Source organism: Anabas testudineus, chromosome 15 (genome assembly GCF_900324465.2).
Source record: "Anabas testudineus chromosome 15, fAnaTes1.2, whole genome shotgun sequence".
NCBI classification, from domain to species: domain Eukaryota; kingdom Metazoa; phylum Chordata; class Actinopteri; order Anabantiformes; family Anabantidae; genus Anabas; species Anabas testudineus.
Genome location: NC_046624.1, coordinates 7,913,618 through 7,936,799, shown reverse-complemented (window position 1 = coordinate 7,936,799; position 23,182 = coordinate 7,913,618). Strand labels below are relative to the sequence as shown.

Here is a 23,182-nt window from a genome sequence, read left to right as displayed (position 1 = left end):
GCTACTTGTATGTAGTTTTACCATATAACATACTGACTGCTTCCACTAATGACTGAATTCTGTAATTAGACAATAGCAAAGAGTCAATCACAGGCTCATTGACCTCTGAATTTAAACACTGATAAACTAATAATTTAAAGTTATTTTACTAGTTTCTCTATCATAATGAATATGTGCTTCAATCATAAAAGATCGTACAAAATAATCATATACTCTCATTGTTTGAATCAGGTCTGACAAACAGGAAACTCTGGACAGTAAAGCCAAGCAAGAGTTCCTGCTGCAGCCCAAAGAGTCTCCAGTAAGACTAGATCTCAGTGCCAGGCCGCTGCCATACTGCCTGCTTTTTTTGCATCTTTACGGTTAAACAGAAATACGTATTCCCCTTGATGCTGTTCCATCAGTTTTATTTACCTCAATCCAAGAGCTGATACAATGAAAGTATATAGCGGGAAGACAATCAAATCCAGCTGTTTTCTGTTGCACACGGCAGCGGGCCAAGCGCCTTTTTATAAAGAATATAATGAAAAAGAAAATGCACAATGCATTAATAAATCAAGTGGAAGATGTAATAGATGCTCTCATATATAGATGGCTGAATGCTTTGTCTACAAAAACAGTGTTAGTGTTAATACAATTTACTGGATAGTAAGGAAGAACTATTCAAGTTAATTTTAGCTCAGGGTAATATCTTGGTCAGGATTTCCCTAAATGGTTATGCCAGAGTGAACATTAGACAGTTCTCCAGGCGTGTTCTGGGAGTGCACAGTCACCAGACATTTCTGCAGTAAAACAAGTCAATTTTCTATTCAAGTCTCTCCCATGCATACACACTGACGATTCTGTTTATCTTGGTATGGCTGCCTGTTAGAGCTACTCTGCGTTGTTGCCATAGCAAGTCCATCGTTGTTACTCATATCTCAGATTTGATGATTTGTTGATTTTGGCAGCTGAGCACGCTGGGCAAAATGTTTCCGCAGTCTTTTGGCTGCATTACTGTCACACGATGCCACCGCAAGTCAGTGTAACGGGTGGCCAAGTCTGACCACAGTGAAAGAGCTTCACTTAACATGTTTCCCACTTCCCATGCGGAGGAAACGCATGTGTTTACAGATGTTCAGTGTGAACATGTGTGCATGTTGAATGAGGGCATGACAACCACTGGCTGTGACAGGGCGTTTGCTTCTCCACACCAGGATAAGACAAAAGGCTGAGATTACGTCATCACTTGGCATTTCTTTTAATGGAGCTTCCTGAGCAACCTGGCAGTGAACTCATTATCATTTTCCACTACTTGACCCATTTGTTATTATTAGGGTATATTCCCAAAGTGGTGACGTCAATATCAAATTCTGCTTCCTGTATAAAAGGGCTTAATCTGCCACGGGAAGGGAAGTGGAACAAACATATACACGAGACATTTGTTTATGCCCGGGCAGACAACAGTAACCAGCCCTCATCACGTAGCTTTGACAAATTTGCAATTGTGTGCTTTAAGTTTTTGTGTAAAAACAATGGCTCCAACTATAACAGCCAAGCAAAAGTGCCTCAGATGTTGCAAACACTGATGAAATCAGCTGCAGGAAGCATCTGGAAACCTCCTCTTACACAAGGACGGAACAGACACAAACTACACTCACAAACACTGAACTTCATTTTTAAAACAGTACATTTCAAGCAGCTCCTCCCTGATGATATCTTTTTTTTATTTGCTCTCGAGATTGAAATAGCATTTTTCAACAAATCATTTGGTTACAGTTCAGTATTGTTGGAACCGTCCGGGCTTGATGCAAAAAAAATCTGAAGAATCCTCATTTGTTTGGTGCTTCTTCTATTAATTGCATGAGAATATAGATAACAAGCTTCCTGTTTATGAAAAAAGAGGATTTGACCGGATGCTGAAGGAAGTTAATCTCTTAAAGACAGGAAGTCTCCAAATGCTTGATGTTTGTCAACAGCAACAAAATTCAGAAATGCACTAAACTACTAAAACATTTCTCTAGCTGAACTCACTCAATATTAAACAACTTTTGCTGCCTAGTACAAAATAATTCATAACATTATTGTTATTATTAGTAGTATTCTTTCTGTTATTGCCTACTTAAGTACTTAGGTGGTGTATAAAGCCATCTTGTTTCTATTTGATCTCTGCTTCTCAAGACCCAGCACTGCTTCCTTAAAAGGACCTCTTCAGGATTCTTCTTTTTTTTCAACACTAGTCCGGCATGTGTCCTTGTCCATGACTCCACACTCATCCATCAGGTTACAAAAGGGATCAGCGAAGGGTTAAAGGTAAAAGCACTGGGCATAATGACAACAGGAGCCCTGGGTTGGAAATTTGACGAATGAAGCATTATAATACAGTAATTTGCCCTGCTTCTGAATGTCTAGAGCTCAGCGTTAGGGTCATTTCGAGACTGCAAAGCGTTGTGATGCTCTCAAATGTGATGTAGTAAATGAAATGAACTAGCACGAAAATAAATAACGTGCTGGGAATATCACAATGTGGGAGTTGAGTGAGGAGGAACTGAGATATGAAGGAAGACATCTGTGTATTTATAGGTGGCTGGCTGGATTTCAGATCCAGATATTACACTAATAGAGCTATTGTTAGCCTTGGCATGATCTCAGGTTGTTGTTTATGCAATGTAGAGAAAGTGATACAGTGATGAATTTGGTATGTTTGAGCAGTAAAATATCTGTAAATTTCCACAAGGGAAGTTAGGCACAGTTCTCTTCTGCTTTATAAATCCCAGCTGTGGTGTTAACTGTCCGAGGGTCAAATGTTGAATACCTTCTTCATGAGACCATAAATGTTTCCTGTAATTTGTGTTTACATGAATACCGTTTAAAAAACAGTAAATTCAGTACACTTGCTTTCATAAAAGCAAAAAAGATGAACATCTCCTTAACAACCCTTGGGATCTCTATTTTTATCTCCCTTTACTGAAAATAAAAATAATAAAGAATAATGTAAACCAAGGATTCTAAATAATAAGTAGTTTGTACCTTGCAAAATATGTGTTATGCAGCAACAAAACACTTGTTCAACGTTAACGATCTGGTTCATTTATGTTTTCACAGAAGCCATAACCAAAAATGATACCATGGTTTAGAGTGGTGTCTTTGGTAATGTAGTACTAGTTTTAATATTAATAAGTACTGTCCTGATCAGTAAGTAGCAATGACTGATGATTCCTAGAAATGTATAATTGAACTGGAGACCACAGTGTCACCTGTAAATGGTTTTCTGAAAGCATTATTTATTATGCGTGCTCAGCCCTGTAAACCCACACATTTGTTTTCATTTCTAACCAAATCAGCCCAATATGCAACGCTGTCTGCGGTAGCTCTCGGCAGTAATGGCATATTTGCCTTTTGTATTAGACACAGTGTACAGTACAATGAACTCTGGACCGTGCTGTTGTCATGTTTGAAAAGATCTGTTTGTTCGATTTGTTTCTGGGTACAATGTGTTTCGATACACAACAGGTTATGCATTGAGTGAAGTGTGTGATTCATCAGGTTGGTGCCCGGAGCTGGACAGACATCTGAGAATCCCAACTAATGCTAGACAGACTCAAATATTTTCCAGTGGTTGGAGTAAACATGGCTCAAGTTGAATGGGAACGGTTTTCAAAGGCATGCTGCATACATTTGGTATGACTAGTAGTGAGGGATTTTCATATTACCCAGAATTATTTGGTTTTGGACATGTGCAAGTGCATTTTTGTTGACTTGTAACTTTTTTCCCAGACTTGCTATTAAGAACATGGTTCCCTTCATTGTTCAGCTGCTATAAACAGCTACAAGCTTGAAAGGACTTGATCAGCATACAGAGAATTATGACCTCAATCTGTAGCTCCCTCAGTTTCGCAGTGCTCAGTTCTTACAGGTTTAAAGCTGCAGTTTAGTTGTTTTTTTGTTAGCTTCTTGCTAGTGAATATATCATTTAACAGGTAAAGAGTGTTATTAGTGATATTGTTACCCAGGCGGAGATTAAACTACAGTTTATAGGAGAGTGAGTAGTATACTAAAGTTCACAGGAGGCTAGAAACACAACTCCAAATGCAAAACAAAAGTGACCGCCTAACAATCAAGACATAGACGCCCAACAAAATGAAATGCACATAGGGAAATTGTGAACAGATATGCTTTTCTAGTTTCTGTGATGACAAAGTGGATACAGTTTCTGATCATTTTAACACACTACTCAAGGTGGTTTCTAGCTAAAACAATTGGATGACACTTTTTCCTACTCCTACACAGTTTGACATGCTGGGCTTCTTAACATCTGGGAACCTATTCTGAGCCGAGCAGCTGCTACAGTTTGACCTGCAGTCCATCAGACAGAGAGGTGCACACTAAAAACTCAAGACTTGTCTCCCTTTTGCACATTTTTTTAAGAACACCTTGAGATAAGCTGCTTAAGTGCATATGTGCCATACGCTGTGGACATTACTGTAAATACGTTCAATTTCAAGTTGTCCCCCTCTGTCTCAGTATACACACATAACCCTAACCTTTGGCAGGCTGAATCCATTCACCGCCTAACTCAAAAGCTTTTTCCATTAAAACTAAGATTTCCTGGCATTTAGCCCTTGAATGAAATGGCCTCAACCTGCAAGTCATCCAAACATCCATTGTCCTAAAAAGGAGTGCTGTGTGCGCGTTTCTCTCACAAGTTAATAAAGACTTCCCCTGACGAGGCTTAGGCTGCACACTTTTGGGGGAATGGTTTGGCTCAGAGAGGAGCTCTTGTGCATTTCAGCCAAGCACGAAGCATTTAAACTTAAGATCAGAGCCTTTTGCAACCTAACGTCATCCTGCCCGTACCCACCATGAGCGTAAACGGGTCGTTTGGTTGATCAAATTAACATGTGAGAGTCAGAGCTTGCAATTCAAGTGGAGCTGAACTGGAGTAAAAAGGTTAAGTACAATGTTTTTATGATTTTGTCTGTATACACCACAACAATGGATTTGAAATAAACTATCAGGATGTGATCGAACTGTAGACGTACCGGTCTTGTTTCTAATGTATTACAAGAATGACGTATGCATAGGACAGAGCCATACATGGAGCATACACGGCAGGAATTATGCTCTTTTATACAAAATAAATGTGTGAACATAAGCAGTGACATAGTATTGGCGGAAAATTTGTTCCACAGTGAAAGTTTGAGTCCCATTGGTCTTTTGCAAAATATGCAGACTGGTAACCTGCCCTCTATCCTGTGAACTAACCATATGAATATGCATAAAGGGTAAGAGCTTGTATCAAGTGTGGTATAAAAGATCCCGACTCCTCTATAGCTGAGAATTTCCTTTTTCCATAGTATGGTGGGAACTGCTGGAAAACATCTGCTCCTGTTGGAGGTGGCTGGCATCCCTACAGTATGACTGGAACCATTAATAAGTAATTCAGTCCATGGGATGATGAGTGGGTTCAGACTGTTGTTAAACGAGGAAATAAGTCTTTTTAATGGCAGTATTTTACACCCTAAGGATACTGTCAGTCAGACATACACGTCCTTAACCTGATAAATGACTTTGCTTTAGTATTATTTATTGTGTCTTGTTACATAGTCTTGCTTTAGAACAGGCAACAATTGTTATAAAGTGTTGTTTAATACAGCCACAACTGTGAATGTGCTGGCTTTTAAATTGCAGAAATTCCATCCCCAGAATTGTTCCCTCTGATCTGAGATCAGAGACACACCCTGCAACGACGGAGGATTAACACAGTGCAAGTCTTTCAGTAAAGAATGACCCGTCACAAGCCATCTTTTGTGAACCTACCATCATGTAGGAAACATTTGTTGGGTTTATTTCCCATAAAATTATAGGTAACAAGCAGATAACACGAGCTGGTGTCCTTCTCAGTCTGTGCTCAGGAACTCCTGTTCCGTAAATACAAGCAAGAGGCAGTAAATGAACGTTAATGGATGTGGGTGAGGCAACTGGCAGCATTGATCGAGGGATAGTAAAACCTGAAGCCAAGTGTTACCGAACAGCCTCCAGCACTTTTAATGTGAGCTTGCTGTGAGTCTTGGGAGTTGTCCAGTTAGTTAGCTGCCTGTTTAAGGAAATAGATGATCTGTTGAAAAAAATGAAATCCCACCACACACTTAATTGAAAAATTATGCCATTTTACTTGTACATAAGAGTCACTTTTAGGAACTAGACTGTGCAAAACACGAGGCAGTATTTGATTTCAGGACGGCGTGTCCCGAAATTCTGCTGTGACTTGTAAAAATGTGAGATTAGCAGTGGGACTTTGGGGTTGTAGACCCGAGCAGTGAACTCCCAGGGGGTCAGTTCACTCAAAGGCCATCGGACAGGGGCCATTTCAAACATTGCGCTTTAATGGCTACTGAGGCCACAGGCTTTGCCAGTGTCTCCCATAGTAGACCACCAATTGTCTAGCAGTGACTACCACACTGTGTCAAGTTACTTCCCCGCTGAGCTGATACTATAAGAACAACACCACCTCTGTAAGTCCAGTAGGGCATGAAGTGCAGCCCAGTGATGGATGTAAGGTCAACTCTAGCATTTCTATAGACTTTTGGTCTTATTTAAGGATATTTCTTAGCTTCATATGTCAAGTAAATTAAACAGATTTGGGTTTTAATTGGAATCATGAATGGATTAGTCAGTGCAGACTGATAATCAAAGGAAAATGTTATTTGTGAACCTTTTTCCAGTTTTCAGCTATAGAGCTAACCAGATAATAACAGAACCTCACACAGCTGACACAGCTGCTTCTTTATTTTACCACCGTTTCCCGAATGAATTCATGTCACGCACCGACATTTGTTCTTTCCTGCTGTAACTCTCTAGCTGTTGATGAGTTGGGTGGGTTCCTCACTGATGAGGTTCAAAGCCCCGAATGGCTCTGCGCCTGACCGAGGAAAAAGAGGATGGGTGGGTGAGCGATGGAAAAATGCTCTGATAATGGACAAATGAGAGAAAGAACAAAAGAACAAGTGGCCTATGTGATCACCGGAAAACACAGGAAAGCCCTTTGTATTTACATTGTGGGTTTGGCTGGGCAAAGGAACACAGGTTGCCTACAAAGCGTTTGCGTGTTTTTAATGCAGCATTTAGATACTGGAACCAGAGCCAGACCCACCAAATGACATTCAAAGAGCTGAGTATAGCTATAATAGACTGAGGAGATGAAAAATCAGCATCAGTCATCATCACTGTTTTTCCCATGTACGCTTGATCACGATCAGCTCTGTTTTTATTCTGTCTGTATTGTTTCCAAACCTGATGCCAGATCAAACACGTCTTTTGTGGTCTCAGGCGGAGCTGCCAGAAACTCAAAGATAGCTGTCAGAGGCGGTGCCAGTACATTCACTTTACCGTAACCTTTCAGCGGTGGTCCGTTTATAATTACTTTCAGCAAAATAACAAAAAAAAAAAAAAAAAGAAATTAATGAGAAAGTTGTCACCCATTCATTTAAACCAATTAAGATGATTTTGTGGTATATCTGTATACTTACATCTCTGTGGATGTTGGGTTTAGTGTCTACAGCGATAACATCACATCCATCCAATAATCTGCAGCATAATTAGTTTTTGTGCCAGGCGTTAATAGGAGAAAGATGTTAAATTACTATAATCACTAACAGTGTTACATGACAGCGCTTTGAGGTTGAAATTTATTTTAATAGTTATGTGTCTGTGTGGTGGGACAAATTCTTTGCAATGGCCATGTTGTTTATGCTCTCTGCAGAAAGATGTGAAGGACGTATTCACAGCCATCACGTTCGAGGTTGCCTACAGCCTGGGGAAGCATGTGCTGACTGGACACCAGGAGCGAGACCTGCCCGCACTCACTCCGGTGCTCCGATGGAGGAAAGGAAACACGATTGCAGTGAGGAATGAGGTAAAACAAAGATGAATCCACCATCACCATTTCATGGGAAAAAAAAGATGGTTGAAAAATAATGTTATGAGTAAATAAATATTAGGAGTTGGATTTGAGAGTAAATGAAACCTCTGAGAGTCTCTCTGAGATCATTAATATCACTCACCACTTTTTTATTGGTATTATTCTAGCCTCAATATTACTGTAGGTACATAACAGAGTATGTCCTTCCAATCAGAGAGAGCGTGTCACTCTTTCATTCACTCAAATGCTGTTAAATAGTACGATGTAGTAAGGTCATATGACTTGCAGCGGTGTTTGTTTTATTTTCTGCCAGTTCACTTTCTGTTAGAGTCAATTTCCTCAACTGATTGCACTGAAAATAAAACTCTCTGCACGCCTGACATAAGCAGTCCGTCTTCCACAGAAGGAATGAAGGAAATGGCTTCAATTGAGGCTATAATGGTTTGGTGTTGGTTATCAGCTTATTCTTGCCAGTGTTAGCTTTTCTTGAGTGGAATCCAAAAACACTGATTCATTTATTTTTTTTTTTTGCAGCCACCTCTAACCTGCCCCATATGTGTTTCCCCACTGTCTGCACTTGATGATTTGCATCCTTCAGCACCTACAGAATCTGTTTATCTGAGTCTCTGCAGCGTTACGTACAGCTTTACTGCTTGACTTAAGTTTCCTTTCATGATTTAAACCAAAGACTATCCTGTGTCCTGTGACTAATTAAAAGAGAGATCAGACAGAATAAAGATTTGGGGCCTTCCTGGATGAAACGGCTGCTGGATTGCGCCAAGAACAACAACACAACACTGCCCTCTAGTCTGAATATAGAGTCACTGTGTTGAGTGCTTGGACAGGATGAGGTCATATGAACTGTGTACTTTGCTCTTTCCTCTTCAGACTTGGTTTGAGAAAAACTGCCTGTCGGACGACTGTGCTGCAGACCTGAGGCTTCATGGGAAACTGTTGCTTTCAGGGTAAAAAAAAAACAAACGTTGACTTCACGGTTTGCATCCGTTCTCTGTGTTAGACATTTGTAGCAGTTCTGTTGAAGCAAGCTGACGTCATAGGCCATGTGGGTGTGGGTAGGGGAACCATGACGCATGCTTGGAGGATATCCATATGTTTTCCATACTTAGGGAGTTCCCTTCCTTCTGCTCCCTGTTCAGCATAGTGACAGTTTATGTTTGTCATGGTAACCAGCAGTCATCTTTTACACATATTATTTGTGTTACCCCAACAGTCTGTTTTAACGGCACTTCTCCTTGTTTACTTACAGTTTGAAGTAAAAATTTCCAAATCAAACAAACTTAGATCACTTGTTAATATAAATCTTTGCTTCCTGTTTCTGCTGTGACATTCTGCAAATCCCATATGAAGTTTGTTTAATCACTTTGTTCCCATTAGGTTGCACGTCAAGCCCCATTTGGCCCTCGGTGGAGTCAAGAACGTCTCTTTAAATCTGACCATCTCTAATGCTGGAGACGATGCCTACGACACCAACATCTACTTCAACTTCTCCAGAGAAGTTTTCTACATCAACTTCTGGCAGAAGGTCTGTTGTGGTTCTTGAAGTATCTGCTATTTATTTAGTCTGCCGCACATGTTTATTTCTGACATCTGATTGATTGTTGTTTTGCTGCAGTGAAGTACAAGTGAAGCAGAAGTTGAGACGGTACACAAAGACGTATTTTTCACATACGTATCAGTTGAATATCATTAATTTGTCACTGAGATGTACATTTTCTCAGAGGTAGTTTATTTAAAAAGACTGATTACATGTCAGGAGCGCAGTCTAAACAGTGAAGCGTACAAAAAGACAGACCTGCGAGATGAACTTAAAGCTTGGTCTGAGCTGTGTAGGCTGCCCTGCAGATGAAAGAATGAGGAATACTGTAGGAGATGAGCAACAGCTGTCCTGTCTCAGAGGGCAGCTCCTCTGGCCAAACTGTCATATGCATCTCTAACTCACTGGAAACAGACACACCTTGTCAGAAAGATATGAGCTATGTCCTTGAGAACAATCATATTCCATCAAGCTTGTTTCACATACTGTTCAGATGGCACTGTTCATGTAAAACATTCTCACAGGGCCATTTTAAATTGGGTAAATAAAGGTTTGTGAACTGGATGATGACTGACCCTTAAGAAAATACTGATCAGATGTGGTCATCTCACTCAGCATTCTGTTAAAGGAATATCTACCTACTGCTATCCCACATTAAACCTTAGGGATTTTTTCTGAGGACCACGCTCTAAGTGAAATTGATTTCACAGAGGTCATCTCTACCTCTGCTTTTCCCCTCATAACGTTTTGCACCTCCGTGATGGAGACCATCTCTGTCAAGCGTCAAACCTGTGACATGATTTAAAAACCCCCAAAGGCTGAAATTGAATTAAAATAGAATACATGCTGCGGGCGAATATTAGAAAAGCACTGATTCAGTTTGAGTTTCATAGCTAATCTAATCAAGCAGACTGACATTAGGTATCAGGTTACCAGCAGCCACAGAGCCTCTTTTTGTCCAGGAACCTGATAAGTCAGGGTGGGCTGCTGCACAAAGGGAACAGGAAGCGAACAGGATGAGGGGAAGAGAAAGAGGCCACTGAGCAAATTTACTGCCATATGCTCTTTGAGACATTTCTAATTACTTCTGGAGAAGGCTGAGGTGACGATGTGACCCCGTTTTCGCAAAGTTAAGGTCAGATCCTCCCCGAGTTTTCTTTTCTCCCGTGGGCGAAGCATGAACTTGTCCTCCCCTCATATTTCGGAGTGGGATGTGCTATCGCTCTGTTGTTCTTGCAACACAAGCTGTCAGAAAGCTGTGGAGGTGTATTGGTTTCAGGAGCACTGCCTTCAATCCCATGTGACTCAGAGACTGCTGCACTGGCTTCTGTGTTTTCTTTTGTTATCTCTGAAAATGTTTGAGTAGTCGATTAGAGCCATTTTTTTTCCTCGAAGGTCACGGCTGTGGCAGATGTTTTGTGCCATTTTATTTCTGGTGACAGTTTTTTAAAGTTTGAATGCAGGACTTGCAGTAAATTACTGTTTGGTATTCGGCAACTTTGTGATTTCTGGGGGTGTAATAGTTTGAGAAATGTGTGAAGTTGTGAATTTCAGTGGACCTTTGCAACTACTGAAAGAATACATGAATCACTGATTTTCTTGGCGGTGAAATGCAGCTTCGCACATGCTTAGAAGGCCTAAGGTAGATCTTAGTCCTCATACCTATGTGGAGAGTATAAATTAGGTGATGACATTGATTTGGAAAAGCTAGGCCAAAGTAAAGCCAAATGTACAAATAGCAAAGTAGATGGAGACATAAAGGGACTCGCAAAGCATGCAGAAAATGAGCCTCCTGTGTGTTGTCATCCACACTGATGTACTACTCCAGTAGATGGTTCAACTGACACTAAAGCAGTGTAAACTATCTCAGTGATATTTATTTCACAAATGGCAGCCCCATCTCGCTGTGTATTTGTTCCTGACAGGGAACGACCAGAGAAAGTAAGCAAGAGAAAGAAAGTGAAGAAGTGCTGAACAAACAGACTTTGTCGCTGCTCTCCCCGTGGAGGCTCAACGCGCCGTGTGTCTGAGTGCTCTGCTCTCTCTCAAGGGCTGCCAGGTGGGTGATGGGTAAACAGGCCGACTTCCCCAATCCTGCCCAGCCCCAAGGGACAGGCGGTGTTTGCACAGCAGCATGAAGGAATACAGGAAATAGAGGAAATTCCATCATTGCCAGTTGTGCTGGGGTCCCCACCCCCACTACAGAGCTAGCTGTTGTCTCCATGGAAAGAGCGATGCTGCTTATTTAAGATGACTTAATGAAGATGGAGGGCACAACTACACTTTGTACCGACACTGGGAATCTGCTGAATAAGGGGAATGGGAGTGCGGCTGACACCACGAATGGACGTCTACCTTTAAATATGTCAGCACAGGCAACATTCACACCTAATTTCTTTATCACATTTGGAAGCATGTTACAAACACAGGCTCGTACTGGGCCTGAGCCCAGGAGAGCAGACATTTGGTATGACTTTCCTTAAGCCCGGTGCTAAATGACCCAGGAGCACTAGTCCGTCTCTTTTTCATTGTAGGTATCTCTTCTATGCTCCCACCACACAAGCTCATACGACAGCCTTTCAGTGAACTCTCGCTAAAAGAATTCTTACTCCTCATAGGGTCAAGGCATAAGTGTTTACACAGCGCAGCCGGTGAAGCTCCATATTGTTTAGACAAGCTTCCAAACATACAGCCTGGAGGTTGTCCAATTACCCACCCGCTGTGTGTGTGTGTGTGTGTGTGTGCCATCGCTGCTTTGTGCATTCTTCATCTAACCTAATTTGGAACTTCAATGTGATTTGAGAAGCTATTGTTGTACATACAGGAGTCTGTTTCTAACAAGAATCTTTGATCGTGCTGTATGTGTTGGCAGGTATGTGTGTTTTCAAAGCTGCAGGAGACGATACTGTATTTGCATTTATTTTACTATACTAAGTCATCGGTAATGCTATCTGTCTTTTAACTTATCAAATGTGGTTATTCCCCATTGCAGCCAGTCTCTTGTCTACTACGTCTTCCTCCTTGTGTCTCCATGTGTGTCACCCACTCTGTCTCCAGCCTGTCTGTCTTTATCAAGCCCTCTTACTCTCTGTCTTTTTGCAGGAAGAGAAGGGTATCTCCTGTGAACTTGTTGAGTTGGACTTCCTCAAATGCAGCGTGGGATTTCCCTTCATGAGAGCACAGACCAAGGTAGCTCAAAGCAAGAAAGCAATGTCTCAATGTCCAAACTGCATGCATCATATCTACAGCACAATTCTCTCAATAAAGCAGAATGCAAACTCGCCGTATCACATGGAAAAACGGTTTAATTTTGAAACATACAGTCAGTAACTGCATGCTTTATTCTGTTTCTTTTTGTCTTCAGTATCACTTTGCAGTGATTTTCGACACAAGTCAGGTTTCTGGTGAAAGTGATACGTTGCAGTTCTTAGTTCAAGCTAAAAGGTAAGAACCAAATGTCACATTTAAGGGGAAATGTACAGTTAAAAATATGTTGTTTTTTTCCATTTTGTCATTATTTTTGTAATTTTCTCTAAATTAAAACGCTGATTTGTTTCCCTACTGTGTGCCCTGTAACTCTTTTTTTTTTTTTTCATTTGGTGTTTGTGGAATTAAATCCTGCATACAGTTCCCAAATGATTTACATAAGAACTGAATAACACCATTGTTCCATGTTTGTTGCAGCGCCAATCCTGAGCACAAACTCTCTGACAACAGTTTGGATCTGTCCATCGCACTGGTTCATGAGACTGACACAGTTATTACTGGGTAAGACAAGACACACACAAACATCAATGCCAGTGTCCTAATACTACTTTGACAAGCCGAGTTTATGTGCCTTGAACTTGGCTATCCGTCTGATGGTTTTTGGGAGGAGAGGGAGTGCTTTGTCAGTACGGAGCATATCAAGTTGAAAAACCTTATCTCCGAGTGCTGTCACACAGCTCTGCTTCATGGAGAAGGGAGAGAGATGTAAAACAGCTCGAATCTGCCAGAACTCTGACATCTGATAAGAGTGCTGTGCTGAGCTGTCTTTAATATGAAGGGAGGCTTCAGAGCAAAACTGGACACATCTGCCTCATATCTCCACTGCTAAAGAAAACCCTGCTGTCCGGCTAATAACACGACTGAAGCCAGAGATTTTTATGGAGCTCGTTTCTAATGCTGTCTATGTGGGCCTTTAAATAAATAGTTTTTTGTGTGTTAATGCGTCTCTTATGTCTCTACCTGAACACAAATATCTGCAGTGTGGTGACACCAACCTCTTTTGTGTATGGAAACTCAATCGATGACTCGCGCTTCGTTCAGTTGGAAGACATGGAGTGCAACTTTCAGCCGCTCAATCTCACTTTCCAGGTGCTGTAAACATAAAGTGGCGTATATAGGCAGTTTCACTATTTTAACATGTTGCCTTATACTGTATGTTCCCTACTCATTTACATTGTCTCCATCTTTCCCTCTGACTGTGTGATGTGGTTCCAGGCCATAAACAAGGGGCCCAGCAGGCTCCCTGGCTCAACTGTGGACATCAGGATACCCAACCGTCTGGCTGGCAGCGGAGCTGACATGTTCCACATCATTGAAACACAGGTGAATTCCAGCAGCAGTCTATCTACATTATTTAAACAGTCCAAATCCTTATTTATTAGTTTTTTCACCTGCAGGCAGCCACATTTTTCATTTCTGTATGCAGTTCAAGCCTTTCAGAACCTGCTACTCTTTGTGGGACGGGGGCTTGTATCCACCATAGGCTTTCACTTAAACTGTAGCACTTTTTGTCATGGCACTGGTGTGAGGCACCGATGGACCAGTCAAAACTTAAGCACTGACACTAGTCAACTGTTTTGTTTCACAACATTTCTCATTGAGACAAAGAAAGGCAATACTCTCACTGGGTTAAGCTGTTTTCTTACCCCTTGCATTTCTTATTTCAGATCATGAGGTAGCTCAAGCTGTTAATTGTATTTACTGTCAATGGGTAGAAGGGGTTGACTATATCCCACCCTCCTGCAGCCCATCTGGAATCACTTTCAGGGGATCAGACAGCATGCACGAAAATGGGAATAGGACACCTGCAGAGCTGGCTACTGCCCCCGTACCATCCCCAACTTGGAACCACACATAATAAAAACTGTTACCACTGTGTCTAGCTGGTGGCACACCAACCAGTCTTCCACATATATTTTATAGCCAGATTTTCTTACATTATATACAGACCTCCGTTTGTTCAGACATGATATACAAGTTCCAGACTGTTGCTCCATATGTTCTAGTTTTTCTGCACAAAATCCCTCAATCCTCATTATTTACTGTAAGAGATTCTGCTAGCGGGGGATTTCACCAGGTTAAAGCTAGTGTGGACGATTAATCTTCACACCAGCTTTCGCAGCAGAAACACAGGACATGAGAAAGCACAGCAATAAAAGCAGACAATGAGGGAGGCCGGTGGAGATTTTTACCTTCAGAGCTACAGGTTGGACTGAGTAGAGGGGAAAGGGGAAGTGCCCCCTGGGGGGTGGGCAGTAAAACAGACACCCCTCTATCACTCCATATGGGAAATCTGCCTGGGCGGGGTACCAGCTTTGCGTTGGGGAGAGTGTTCCTGTGAGCCTTGAAAATCCTTAACAATACTGGGATTGGGCCAGTTTAGGTGACGAAAGTGCTTGTGTTCACATTTTTTATGTCAAATACAAATTCAAACTTGTCTTTGTAACATAAACATGTCAAACCTCCTGCTCCCCCCCACATCCTTTCACACATCCTATGTTGACTCTGTTATACAGATGTATAAATAGGATTTTATCTGAAATCACATTAAAAACACATGTTTTTCCTCCACTGTCCTGTTCCAGGTGGCCGATGGTCGGGGGAACTGCACCCCTCACAGGAACCCAACACCATGCACCGTCCCCCAGGACAAAGAGAGCATCTTCCACTCCATATTTGCCTTTTTCACCAAATCAGGCCGTAAAGTCTTGGTAAGTCTTGTTTTGTTTGTTTTTTCTGTGGTCTGTTGAACACCGGTTTTTCATGCATCATTCTCTCTCCTGTGTATTCTTTCCCTCTACACTCTCTGTCTTTTTCAATAGGACTGTGACCGTCCTGGAAGAGCATGCATGTCAATCTCCTGCAGTCTGGGTCCACAGCTAAAAGAAGAAGCTTTGAGCATAGATATAAAACTTCTACTCAACACTGAAATCCTTAAGAGGGTAGGAAACATGTCACAAGTTAGTTAAACGTAGTTGAAGGTTAATGTTACTTTGATAATAATTCTGATAAAAGTTATCCAACCTCTCTGAACCCACAGGATAGTTCCTCTGTCATCCAGTTTGTGACAAGAGGCAGCGTGCAGGTAAATGACAGGGCTGTGGAGGTGCCCAATGGACAGCCAGAGGATATTTCTGTGAGTACATCTTGAGCAGTTAATGCAACATCTACCAACACTGATTCAAATACTTTTAATACTAATCACAGGACACAAATTAACTGCACTGTATCCATTGAGTACCATGAGTTAGGTTTTATTCTTCATTTTCTATAGCATTGGTTCAGATAACCATGAGCATAGTGGAGCATTTAGCACTAACAGAGCATGATATTCTTCTCATGAGTTTGTGGAGACAAAAACAGTGTGATGGAGAGTTTATGCTGCATTTACATTTGTCATGTGTGTCTAGACTGCTAAATGTTCGTTATTAGGCAACAGTTTCCCAACGTGCTGGATATACTTTCTAGCTAAAACAAGAAAACAGCGACTGTGAGAAAATATGCTTTTCTAATTTGGGTGAACTGAACCTTTAAACCATGGTTGCTTTCACTCAGTCTAAATCAACCGAATTGACAATGGTCATAAATAGTCACAGAGCAGAACTGCTGTTGTGTCTTGCTCAGTGGTACTGCGGCCGATCAGATGCTCACTGAGTTTTGCGGGTCGTTTAGGATGTGAACCCAGGGAACAGCTGGCTTTTGTAGGTATACGGTAGGGCGGCAACACTTCTCTCTCTCAGGGTCCTCAGCTGTGCTCAAGGACAGACCCTCCCCCCCACTGCTGCTTGCTGAGTGATTGAATGGGCCACCAGATCAGACTTGATGATTAAATTGAGCACCCAGCATGCTCACAGTGAGATCTCTGAAGTGATTACAGTGCTGACCAGGCTGCAGACCTGCTGACCCTGAGCTCCAGATATGCTCAGAAAATTCCAACCTGCTGTGAATATGTCCGTACCAATCCACTCTTTCAGCACTTAGTGAGTGTACTCATTCCAGCGACTACTACCACTCTAAGTTTTAGTAAACATAGTTACCTTTTCCCTCAGGATCCTCACTGGCTAGAGGACACACTGTGCCAATTACAAGTGTAATTTGTAATTTGTGGTCCTTGCCTGTATTGCTCACTGCATGCCTTGTGGTTGTCAGCAGATCATTTATTATCACCAATATAAACAGACCCAGCTAAATCCATTTGTTTTTGCTATAAATGCACAAGTTACAAACTTAGCATCACAGAGCTGAGTTGAATACATTCCCAGAATTAACCGATTGCACAAGTTAAATTGGGAAAGTCAGAGTCAGAGAGCAACGACCAGTTCAGCTTTCATCTTTTTTGCTCATGCAAGTACTTCGGCATGCATAACAACAGTTAGATTCCAGAGCTCGGAGAAAGAGGGAGGCGTTAATGTGTGAAACTGTTCAACAGGGAGATTAATCTTCACTTGTCCAGTTGGTTTTGTCTTGGCTCACATTTGCTGTCTCATGCCACATTTGTGTTCAAAGCCCGAGAAGCGCCGCACTTTGGATAAGTGAAGTTCCACAGTCGGTTTCGAAATTATCCCAGCATTGTTTGCTGTGAGAAGTTACACAGTACTATGTGACATTTGGGAAAACACAAGTTATCTGTCTCTGTTAAAGATAATTAATAAGATCATTTATTGCATTATTTCATATTTCATGATCTTAGTGAGTGCGTCGTTTTTCCCTTTAAGGCCTGAATGGTGACATTAAAGCAGGCTTAGCTGTGGTGCACAGTAATGCAATATTTCATTTTAAAGTCTTACCACTATTAATCACTGTCAAGTGATTGAAGCAATAGTTCTGGAAATTATTCGTGTACACAAGTATCAAAAAACTTTCAGTAGAACTTTTTCAGATAATTTTACTGTTACATGAATAAAAGCAGCGGCAACTGATAAAATATCAATTAATAATCAAAGCACTTGTACAATATACACCGAGCTACAATCTACTACCTTTGTTCTAGTTGATTCTTAAAGTAGTTTACTCTAGCTAAGTGAACAGAGTTTGCCGACAGTGACATATTATCCACCAGGGCAGTTTTTGCTCGTGTCATGTGAAGCAACCTAAATAGCTCCAGACTTTTTTTTTAAAGAGTTGCCTAGCCTCCCTCTGAGATAACCCGGCCTCAGTCTGGACTCTGGAGTCATTAATAAGGCATCCACTCCAAATTGAAAAAGGGAGTGGGTGATATATTACTTTGAATATAAGTAATATTATAATACTTTTCAATTGAGTCATCCTGTGGAGATCGTGAATGTTAGTGAAAGTTTTTAGTGGTTGAGCGTCCCACCGACTGACTGATATTGCCACTGACAGGACTGTGCTGCTACTGTGGCTGAAAAATGATCACTATGTGAGTGAACACATGTTTTCCAGCACAATTTGTGCTGCGAAGAGTTGTTGACACTGGCTTTTGCAAATGGGGCAAAGGTCAGTACAGTGTCCTTTGGGTGTGCTCAAAAACCCACAGTCAATAGTACGAATCTCTATAAATTCAATATAAAATAGTTTTTTTCATTGATGTTGCTTGATGTATTTACTGTATTTACAACCTGATTTTGAATCTACATTGACTGTGTTACATGATTTGATTCTATATAAAATAAATTTCTGTCCAGTTTCCTCCTGTGGGTCTTTTTGGTTTACATGTAGCTCCTCTTGAATCATCTCATGTGTCTGCTTGTTATTGTTGCTCTACGTTGCATCATCAGTCGTGCATGACTTAATGCATATGTTTGTGTGTTTCTGTGTGTTGTATTTGAGTGTGACTCACTGACTGACTGAAGTGTTGCTGTGTTTCAGCTGGTGTTTGAGGCCCTGCACAGTCAGGAGCCGAGGGGTTACGTAGTTGGCTGGATCATTGCCATCAGTCTGCTGGTGGGAATCCTCATCTTTTTGCTGTTAGCTGTGCTGCTCTGGAAGGTAAACCACCAACACATGGACACAGATTTTCAGCTCACGTGTCACCGAACATACAGCTTGTTTTTTCCTAGTAATTTCTTCCAGCTCCAATTGTAAATGAGGCTTTTGTCACAAACTTGTGTTTCACAGCCAGAATCCTGTGTCCAACTCTGATTAGTTATCAGCACAGTTTCCAGTTGTACAGAGACAGCTGGAGGTCAGGGAAGAGGTGGGGGTGAGAGCTTGCTTTCAGCCTTTAATTACCATGAAAAGGACAAATCACAGACTGGACAATAATTCGCACCATACCACTCACATGAAAGACAAATCTAAAGAGGCCGTGTTAGCACAGAACTCCTTTTCTTTTTCATTGCTTCATTATCCACCGGGAATACCACATCGAAACCTAGGAATGTTAGTCCTGGGTTACTTTTCCCCCTGATCCCCAGGTCCTCGGATCTTGCCAAAATAAACCCCACTTACAAGAGCAGCACATGTCCTGTATTGCTCTTTTCAGGAAATGCCTGAGGAGAGTTCAGGTTTGTATCAATAAACCTTAGGATTCAAATGCAGATAAATGAATGGAGTCGTAGTGAGAGAGGCAGCATCCCAGTATTGCTGCTCTGTTTAGAAACACACCAAGAATCTGCTCTTGCCAACCTTTCACATCACCTTATATAACACCTGGTAAATCCGTATTATAGGTTAATTGAATGTAAACAGTAAGACATATTACATTGCTAAAGAAACATCACTTTTCTGCCAGGGAAATCCTTGAAATTCCTCCATCAATGCTGGTGGTTTTGTGTGGTTTAGCCTATTAAATTCTTTACTCTAAAGATTACATGACCTTTTCTAAAGCATACCATGTCACAATGTCCTAAATTGATTTCCTACCTCATAGTGAGCCACCCTTATCCATTTATTTCACTGCAGGAGGAATCTCAATTTACATATATTTCTAACTAAAAGCCTTAGTCCATCACAGTGCAGGCAAGGTTTGCATTATTACTTGTTGCCAGAGTGCCCTTTAATGCACCAATGAGTGCATTGTTCAGATACTAGAGTCCAAAATATAACTGCTTTTTAAAGGCCTGAAACACAGTGGACTGTTCCCTTAAACAGAATAAAAATCAACATAAAGCATCTGTAAAATAAAGATTTTAAAGGAAGCAGTGACAACATAAATTATAAACTGAAACATCTACATTATAAATGCACAACACTTACTATTAATTTATAATACATTATACAATACATAATACAAATATTTAATACAGCCAACCTATGCAGGACATTGTGCAGTTGAAAAAATACAGTGAACTAATGCTAACCTTGGTGAACCTAACACCAACATACACTCCCCTCCAAAAGTATTGGAATAGTGAAGCCAGTTCCTTTATTTTATTAAACAAGATGAGGAAAGAGCTTGGCCCGTGCTAAAGGTGGTTGATCTGAAAGCACATATAAAGCTCATTAATTCATATATTTTGTGTTTGTTTAATCTGTATTGAAAAAAGAAATGTAAAAATGAGGCGTTGTGGTTTTATGGAGAGTTATGTGCTTGGCAAAATAAAATACTGGACAAGAAACAGTGCAGGAAAAAACCTCCTGTAACACCACAATGTTTTGTAACTTTATTATGTGCTGACAACAGACATGAGAGTGGTAATTACCTGGGACATATTTGCAAATGTCATATAGTATATCTGTAAAAGGTTATATCAAGTGATATAAACAAGTAGTCACAACTATGCATTACGTAGAAGTAAGTCGTGTTTTGCAAGTTTTCAGACAGTATGCACCTTACCAACCATTAGCAATGTTGTTCTCCTTGCTCTTTAACAGATGGGTTTCTTCCGTCGGCGCTACAGAGAGATCATTGAGGCTGAAAAGAACAGGAAAGACAGTGATGAAAGCTGGGACTGGATGGAAAAGAATCACTGAGACTTACAGTGGCCAGGGGGGGGGGTCCCAGAGGAGCCAAAGAGATTAGGAATTGGGTCAGGAAGGACCCAATAGCAAGGGGTCTTGCAGGCCCAGCCACCCCAGTGGCACCAGGCCCTTCAGTCTTCCATATGTGGAAGAGAAGAATATTCTCCATATTTTTTGGAGACTTGATATTTTTTTGTGGGTGGGGGTCCAGGAAACAAGCTTCTGAGGTGACAGAGTGGTATGCCAGAGGACACTTGCTGTGGAATTCAGCTAATCTCAAAGGAGGTAACTCCCAGCCAACGGGAGCAGGACTGTTGATGGAGACCCACATCCGTCCTGGGACGTGGAGACGGCATGAATACTGGTGGACAACATAACCCTCAGGGCAGTGTTACATAGCAAATTTATTTTTATACCTACACTTTTTAAGCCATATTGTATAAGACTGGGCTTGGAGAAGAGTTGGGGTTTTAAAGGCCATTATAAACATACTGGATCTACAGTATGTTTTCCTAAAAGCACTGATGTTTGATAAGAATGAATGCCTTGGCCTTTACTTGGTATGTCAAAGATATGGCCTGTATAGTACATGTTTGGAGTTGTTTGTATATTCAGTTCTTCCTGGGAGTGAAATATTGTATCTTTTCTACTATTTCCAGCTTATGAATATCTGTTTTACGCATCTGACTTCCTCTCCCTCATGAAGATAATCAACTAGAGATATATGTTTTACGCCCACACAAACAATGATTAAAATGCTGTGTCCTCATGTCATCTGCTACTATTTGTCAGAGGAGTCTCAGAAGTTCTAAAGGTCAAAAAAAAAGAAAAAAAAGAAACGTGCCCTCTGAGGTCATTGGGCCTACTTCAAGATATGATAATCAATGTCACTGTAGAGCTCTCTATTACCACTTTATTTGCAGTCTTTCCTTTGTTATCCATGCCAGAAATGCAGAGAACGAGTTGTAAATTAAATCATAAAAGCCATCGTTCACATAAGCATTCCATTTGTTCTGGTCCGACTTTTAACCAAGTTGTTTGTAGGTGATAAAATTGGATGTGATGTATGTGAATTTGAAGCTGTAGGAAGTTATTCCCTATACATAGCATAAGACCTGATCACCATGATTTATTTCCCAAAGCTTTCCAGACCAAGAAGACTGTATTTAATGTTACTGTTGTTAGGCATTGGCTTTTTAATGTAAAATGTAAGATACATTACTCTCCACGATGGGAGTCCACCTGCAGTCATTTACAGGGCCCCACAGCATGAGTAATGCCCTAAGAATAGGCGGGAATGTGCTGCAGTCAATCACTGCACATAAACAGGCTCTTTGGGGCTCATGGGAAGAACTCAAGTCAACATAGAGGAATGTCAGCACCCTGAAAATCTGCCGCTATTAAAGTCCACAGCTCATGGGTTTACCTCATTTAACCCCAAATAATTGTTATTTTTAATTTCTTTTAAATGCTGGGCTAGATTGTTGAAGTATTATGTTAAAAGTCCTCATAGATGATAGAAAATTCACTGGTTTATATAATTGAAAAAGTTTCATTTGTGAACAAACTTAAATATTGTTCCAAAAAATACATTTTGATGTTAGTTTTGAAGAATTACCGCGTTGATGAATTGTATTAAAACAGATCAACAGTATGTGAGGAAGAAATTCTGCAGTCTCATGACTTCTGGGTAATTTCGCAGTAGACCACAGTCAGATTTAAACGTGCAATGCCAAAGAACAAAAAACTATATTTTGAGACACTTTATGGTTCGCTATGATTGCTTGGCTCTCTATTGTGCTGTATGAATATTTGTTTGATCTGATACACTTTATTTTACCATTAAATTTCACTGGCATGACAGCATATGCTGCACACATTCACATCATCCCTCCGTCTCTGTTAAACTGATGTTACACCTGTATGCGGGGGAACCAACACTTGACTTATTTTTTGGTAAATTCTAACTGTGATGGTTATATTTTCTTTGTATGTTGTATGTATGTTGTCACCGTTAATCACACCTTCATTTGGAGTTTTGTCTTGAGTATACTACTGTCACTGAATAGCATTTCCAGTATAGTGTGCTGTATGTTTGATGTTTAAAGTCGTGTTTGAGCTGCATATTTATCTGTTGATAAACTTTAGAGTGAAGTTTCATGGCTCTGTATGTTGTTTTTGTCACTTTGAGTCCAGTGTGGTTGGTGGTCAGGTCTCTTTCTGATGGTGTGTGGTGCTCTCTGCTGGCTGCTTCACCCTAAAAATGCAGGCGAATACAGGAAGAATGGAAAAACACCCATGTTTTTTTAGGATCTTATATTCACTATAATAGTGTTGGCACTAATGCTTATTTAGGTGTTTATGTGTAAAAACATTATTAATCCAAGCAGTTAATTTATCAATACTTTTATACATCACATATGAATAAACCAGAAGCAAAACAGTCAATAATCAGTAGAAAATTTATCTGTGAAATTATTTTTGAATTTTTCATTCATGAAGCAAAAATGCAACATTCATTTCTCAAATGTGACCATTTTATGCTTTCACTATTATGTCATTATGGATACATTATGCATGGGTTTGTACTGCTGGTG

The 23,182-nt window shown here is 40.7% G+C and overlaps 1 protein-coding gene across 1 annotated transcript in view; it reads left to right on the top strand.

Annotated features, from left to right (window-relative positions):
* itga9 (integrin, alpha 9) overlaps positions 1–22,745 on the top strand; it is a 40,652-nt gene extending 17,907 nt beyond the window's left edge. Inside the window, exons 16-28 of the mRNA XM_026354999.2 lie at positions 7,742–7,894; positions 8,789–8,865; positions 9,296–9,443; positions 12,558–12,644; positions 12,820–12,899; positions 13,140–13,223; positions 13,703–13,811; positions 13,938–14,045; positions 15,308–15,433; positions 15,545–15,664; positions 15,763–15,858; positions 18,552–18,671; positions 20,499–22,745. Coding sequence (XP_026210784.1) covers positions 7,742–7,894; positions 8,789–8,865; positions 9,296–9,443; positions 12,558–12,644; positions 12,820–12,899; positions 13,140–13,223; positions 13,703–13,811; positions 13,938–14,045; positions 15,308–15,433; positions 15,545–15,664; positions 15,763–15,858; positions 18,552–18,671; positions 20,499–20,597 — 1,407 coding nt within the window. The 3' untranslated portion in view covers positions 20,598–22,745. The remainder of the gene's footprint in view (positions 1–7,741; positions 7,895–8,788; positions 8,866–9,295; positions 9,444–12,557; positions 12,645–12,819; positions 12,900–13,139; positions 13,224–13,702; positions 13,812–13,937; positions 14,046–15,307; positions 15,434–15,544; positions 15,665–15,762; positions 15,859–18,551; positions 18,672–20,498) is intronic.
* Positions 22,746–23,182: the final 437 nt, after the last annotated feature.